This window comes from Phyllobates terribilis, unplaced genomic scaffold, assembly GCF_046119375.1.
Source record: "Phyllobates terribilis strain yellow unplaced genomic scaffold, ASM4611937v1 Scaffold_1__5_contigs__length_1240528914, whole genome shotgun sequence".
Taxonomy (NCBI): domain Eukaryota; kingdom Metazoa; phylum Chordata; class Amphibia; order Anura; family Dendrobatidae; genus Phyllobates; species Phyllobates terribilis.
The window spans coordinates 558333446-558339445 of record NW_027362761.1 but is presented as its reverse complement, the minus strand read 5'-3'; the positions used below and the strand labels follow the sequence as shown (position 1 = coordinate 558339445).

The 6000-nt window shown below is 43.1% G+C and overlaps 1 protein-coding gene across 2 annotated transcripts in view; it reads right to left on the bottom strand.

Annotated features, from left to right (window-relative positions):
- Nucleotides 1–285: 285 nt before the first annotated feature.
- ST8SIA5 (ST8 alpha-N-acetyl-neuraminide alpha-2,8-sialyltransferase 5) overlaps nt 286–6000 on the bottom strand; it is a 125092-nt gene continuing 119377 nt past the window's right edge. For both annotated transcript variants that reach the window (XM_073680468.1, XM_073680469.1), the window contains 2 exons: nt 5448–5540; nt 286–2982 (listed from right to left, as the gene is read on the bottom strand). In XM_073680468.1, coding sequence (XP_073536569.1) covers nt 2520–2982; nt 5448–5540 — 556 coding nt within the window. In that variant the 3' untranslated portion in view covers nt 286–2519. The remainder of the gene's footprint in view (nt 2983–5447; nt 5541–6000) is intronic.

Here is a 6000-nt window from a genome sequence, read left to right as displayed (position 1 = left end):
GAGAGAGGGGGAAAGAGTGAGAGAGAAAGAGCAAAAGTGAAAGAGTGTGAGGGAAAGAGAAAGACACAGAGGAAGGAAGGAAGGGTGAGCTGTGCGTAAATGAGGGCACAGGCCAATCTAATCACAGTCACAGAGCAGAAAAGTCGATTTTCTCTTCACCCTTAAATTTTCCCAGATAGAATAAAATAAAAAAATAGATCTAAAATGATATTTCATCTGAGGTAAAATGATGCAAAAAAAAGTCACTCTGCGGCGAAGGTGAATGCACTGCGATTGTACCTGAGCTAGAACTCCACATTGATAGCGACTCTTTTATTCGTATTGCCTGCTATGACATTCATGACAAGGCAAAAACATTTTTAAGAACAAGGGGAAGAATCATCTATTAAACAGAAAAGGCAAATAATGGTGGGCACTTTTTATAAGGGGCAATCCCATCATAAATATTTGTGGTACAGCCACAGGATAAGCGGTAAATATTTAATAGCAACAGCCCCCCGTACCTATCTTCAGAATGTAGGTCCTGGACCCCCATCTTGTCTGGTTAGGTGACCACTAGATGCCGCATCCAGGCCTCTCCATTCATCTCTATGAGACTTTATGTATATTGTCACAAAGCAGGACAGAGGTCAGAGGATCCCTATGATGTAGATAGGTGTAATACCCTGATGTGGACGCAGCATCTAGCAGACGATTATGGTGTGTCCTTTATATATGCCCTCATGTTTATGACGAGAGCACCCCTTTAAGTGGTTTCACACCTCCGACACTCCCGGTCTGAGTCTGGGCCATGATGTCCGATCCGGCCGTGTGTGTCCTGACCTGGACTCAGCAGCCTTATATATGCCTATGAAGCTATTGAGCTTGGATCAGGAGACCGCCCGTATTCAAATCATGAATGTCGAAAATATAAAACTGGCTTAGAAAACCAATATTAAGGAATTGTACTATGAGAAATTTTCTAATAAATGGTATAACTGGCACAGCTTCACATAATCCTTAATAATCCTGCTGTAAAGCACTGGGAAATGTCCAATGGCATTAATATCACTTTCGCAGTGCATCTTATTACAATAGAAAATCGCTTAAAATGCAATTCCATAATATGAAAATGCATTTAACCTGGAGCTTTGCTTCATTAAAATACATCACATCTTTCTTTTCCTGACCGTAATTCACTTCTACTTGTGTTCTAATGCTGCAAATACCCAAGATGCAAATTGTAACAGTGCCAATCAACGCGCCGACTAGAATAGGTAATAGCAAGCTTTCATGGTGAAGGCATAATGGGTCACAGCTTGGGGTGTAATAGGCCACAGCATGGGGTATAACAGACCACACCTTGGGGAATAACGGGCCACAGCACTTGGGGCGTAACGAGTCACAGCTTGGAGCATAATGGGTCACAGCTTGGGGCATAACAACCCACATCTTGGGGTATAATGGGCCACAGCTTGGAGCATAACGACCCACATCTTGGGGTATAATGGGCCACAGCTTGGAGCATAGCAGGCCACAGCTTGGGGCATAAAGGGCCACAGCTTGGAGCATAACGGGCCACAGCTTGGGGCATAAAGGGTCTCAACTTGCAGCATAACCGGTCAAAGCTTGGGGCATAACTGGCCACAGCTTGAGGCATATCGGGTCACAATTTAGGGCATAACAGGTCACAGCTTAGGGCATAATGGGCCACAGCCTGGGGTATAACAGGCCAAAGCTTGGAGAATAATGGGTCACACCACTTGTGGCATACCGGGCCATAGCCTGCAGCATAACAGGTCACAACGGGCCACAGCTTGGGGCATAGCAGGCCACAGCCTGGGGTATAACAGGCCAAAGCTTGGAGAATAATGGGTCACAGCTTGGGGCATAAAGGGCCACAGCTTGAGGTATAATGGGCCACAGCCTGCAGTATAATGGGTCACAACTTGGGGCATAAAGGGCCACAGGTTGGGGCACAGCAGGCCACAGCCTGGGGCATAACAGGCCAAAGCTTGGAGAATAATGGGTCACAGTTTGAGGCATAATGGGTCACAGCTTGCCCCACAGGGCGTCTCCTTTTTGTGCTTCATTGGCTTTCATTGCACCAAACCCTTATATTGTTTTATATGATTTCTTTTGACAATATTTTTTTTCTGAGGGTTACAAAAAACCCAAAAAGCAGGAGATAATGGTGAGATCCATGGTCATGGTGAGGACACCAACTGTTCCTGCCCTCCTCCAGTCTCCAAAGTGAATGGGATAGGGGTAGATGCTGGTAATTGCACTGCGTGTGCTAATTCTTCTTGTGTGCTTTGCGGAATTGTAGCTGTCAAACCAGTGCTGATGAAGATGCATTTTTATAATTTTTCTTTTTTTTTTGGCTTAACTATACTCCCCTTTGACAATAATCATTTTCGTAGTGGCAATCGCCAACTTGTTTTGGAGGCATCATCCTATGTAGTCTGCTCAAAGCATTATTGCATAATTTTTTATGGAAACATCCAACACGCATGTGGTAGAGGCATAGATGAAGCTTCTTAGAAGCAGGTACCGGTATGGACACGGAGGATGCCCTTACTATGCATATGGATAAAGTTGAAGATTTCTGAAGGCATGGCATGAAAGCCTGGTCGAGGTTTGACATTGTCATAGTAGTGATGAGTAATGAAGGTTCCTGATGGGTTCATGGGGAAGCCCCAAAAGCCGTAGAGGTGGACCTCATCGCACAGTTCCAGAGCAGTCGTCACTAGGATCAAGCCGCTGCTGATGCGTTTGGCCCTCACACCCTGGATGAGCCAAAAGCGGGAGACGTTGATGAGATACTGAGGGTGGAAATAATACACGGACTGTTGGGACTCGAAGTCGTCCAGGACGTACTTTACCCGGATGGAGACGTCGGTATTACGGGTGTTGTAGAAGGCAGGGAGGAGGATAGAAGCATTCTCATAACCCTGTATCACGTCGTAGAAAGGTTTCCGCCATTTCTCCAACTTCTGAAACCTGCCAATTAAGTGAATAAATGATCATGGTTGCAGTGGTTTATTTAAGAGTGATAGATAGATAGAAAGAAAGAAAGACAAAAGACAGAAAGAAAGAAAGAAAGAAAGAAAGAAAGAAAGAAAGAAAAAAGAAAAATAGGAAGTAGCACTAGCAAACAACACGGTAGTTCGGGTGCCAAGCCTTCCAGGCAAAGACCAATTCTCCAAATAGTTAAAAAAAATGAAGGCAGAGAAAAATTATAAAAATTGGTTCAATAGCCCATTGGGGCTCAGCCACATTTCGGTTCAAAGGAGAAAGGTTCTCATTTGAACCAAAACATCGCTGAGCCCCAATGGGCTATTGAACCAATTTTTATAATTTTTCTCTAAGTGGTGTGCTGCCTTCATTTTTTTTTAACTAGATAGATATGAGATAAATAGATATGTGTATAGATAGATAGATAGATAGATAGATAGATAGATAGATAGATGAGAAAATATAGGCATAAATTAAGTTTATGGGATCAAATAACTAAATATTGGCATGTGAGTATGTATTCACCCCTTTTTCTATGAAGCCCGTAAAAATCTCTGGTGCGAGCAATTATCTTCATAGATCACATGCTTAGTGAAAAGAAGTCCACCTGTGTGCAATCTAAGTGTCACATGTCTGTTAGTATATACACTTCACCTTTTCTGAAAGGTCACAGAGGCTGAAACACCATTAACAAGAGGTATCACTAACCAAACAACACCATAAAGACCAAGGAGATCGCCAAACAAGTCAGGGACAAAGTTGTTGAGAAGTACAAGTCAGGGCTGGGTTATAAAAAAAAATATCCTATTCTCTGATGATCCCCCGGAGCACCATCAAATCCATTATTATCAGATGGAAAGAACATTGTGCCACAACAAACCTGCCAAGAGAGGGCACCCACCAAAACTCTCAGCCAGGGACAGGAGGGCATTAATCACAGAGGCAGCACAGTGACCAAAGGTAAACCTGAAGGAGCTTCAGAATTCCCAGGGAGAGACTGAAGTATCTGTCCATACGACCACAAAAATCCATACACTCCATGGAGGTGGCCTTTATGGAAGAGTGGGCAAAAAAAAGCCTTTACTTAAGCACAAAAATTGTAAGGCTTGTTTTGAGTTTTCCAAAAGACACGTGGGAGACTCCCCAAATGTATGAAGGAAGGTGCTGTGGTCAGAGGAGACCAAAATTGAACTTTTTGGCCAACAAGGTAAATGCTACGACTGGAGCAAAATCAACAGAGCTCATCAGCACAAGAACACCATCCCCACAGTGAAACATGGTGGTGACAGCATCATGCTGTGGGGATGTTTTCCGGCAGCAGGGACAGAGAAAATGGTCGGAGTCAAGGGGAAGAAGGATGGTGCGAAATACAGGGATATTCTTGAGCAAAACCTTTCAACAAGACAATGACTCAAAGCATACTGCTAATGGAACACTTGAGTGGTTTAAGGGAAAACATATAAATCTTCTGGAGTGGCCTAGTCAAAGCCCAAACCTTAATCCAATTGAGAATCTGTGGTCAGACTTAAAGATTACTGTTCACCAGAGGAAACCATCTAACCTGAAGGAGTTGGAGCAGTTTTGCCAAGAGGAATAGGCAAAAATCCCAGTGGAAAGCTCATAGAGACTTATCCAAAGCAACTTGCAGCTGTAATTGCCACAAAAGGAGGCTCTACAAAGTACTGGCTTTCGGGGGTGAATAGTTATGCACAATGAAGTTTTCAGTGATTTTGTGCTATTTGATGATTGCTTCACAATAAAAAGAAAACCAGATGTTCTCAGTTGTAGGCAGGTTCTTTACATCAACTAATGCAAACCCTCAAAAAAAAAACAGTGAAATTTTAGGTTGTGAGGCGGCAAAACCCAAAAAATGCCAAGGGGGTGTGAATACTTTCATAAGCCACGGATAGATAGATAGAAAACAGATAACTATTGAAGATAGATAAAATATAGTCCTCATTACTTACAGCAACCAATCACAGCTCAGCTTTTCATTTTCAAAAGCATTGTAGAGAATGAAAGCTCCGCTGTGATTGGTTGGTATGGCCAACTATGATGATATGGCGAACTATGACGATACATCCATCTGCCCCATTAATATATCTTTTCAGTCCCTCCGACTTCCATCCTGTCCAGGACACCATACTAATATGTTCACAAGTCATTTTCATTCAGACCCATTTTTCTGTGGCACAAATCCTACAGATTTTAGCACGGCGTCAGAAATCTGTGTCACATCTGACAAAGATTCATGGCTACTTATAGTATCAGGCCTTGTGCACACGGCAGAACCATATGCATGGAGCCTAAACAGGGGCGCATGCAGCACAGGCGGCTCTGCACCATGGAGTGACAGGCGCCCTCTACAGGAAAAGGGGTAGAAAATCCCAATAAAATAACATCCCATAGATGTGTCTGACGTAGTCAGTGTCAATGCAATAAGAACTGACCTCTCTGTTATAATACTCGGATTGATTGTCACCACGTCTGTCTTGATACCAACATCCGCCACATATTTATCAGATATGGGAGGAAGGTTGCATCTGAAAAAAGAAACAGACAAAAAGACAAAATACAAATGGTCAAGCAAAGAGAGAACCCTATATAATAACAAAAGTACATCTCGTGTATTATTGGTCACTAGACCCTAGATAATGAAAACTGTAGCAGCCCACAAATGCATGGTAACCCCGCCCGTGAGTACAGGCCGTGCCCCAATAATGACAGCTAAAGCGCCACCTTCAATAATATCATTAGATCATTAGCAGAGATCCACCCATGAGTACTGTAAGTAGAGTCACCCTGTAAATAGTAAAATAGGGCCCTGCTTTAAAAACACACATAAACAGCCGTAGAAACTGCAATGGCCACTAGAGGGAGCTCCCAACATACATATTTCTATGTCTGGCGGACACAGCTTCATTGTGAAAATCCATTTGAGGTCCTGTCCATTTGACCCCCACATATCAGAAACTGACAGTAAATCCTTCCAAAACTTCTAAT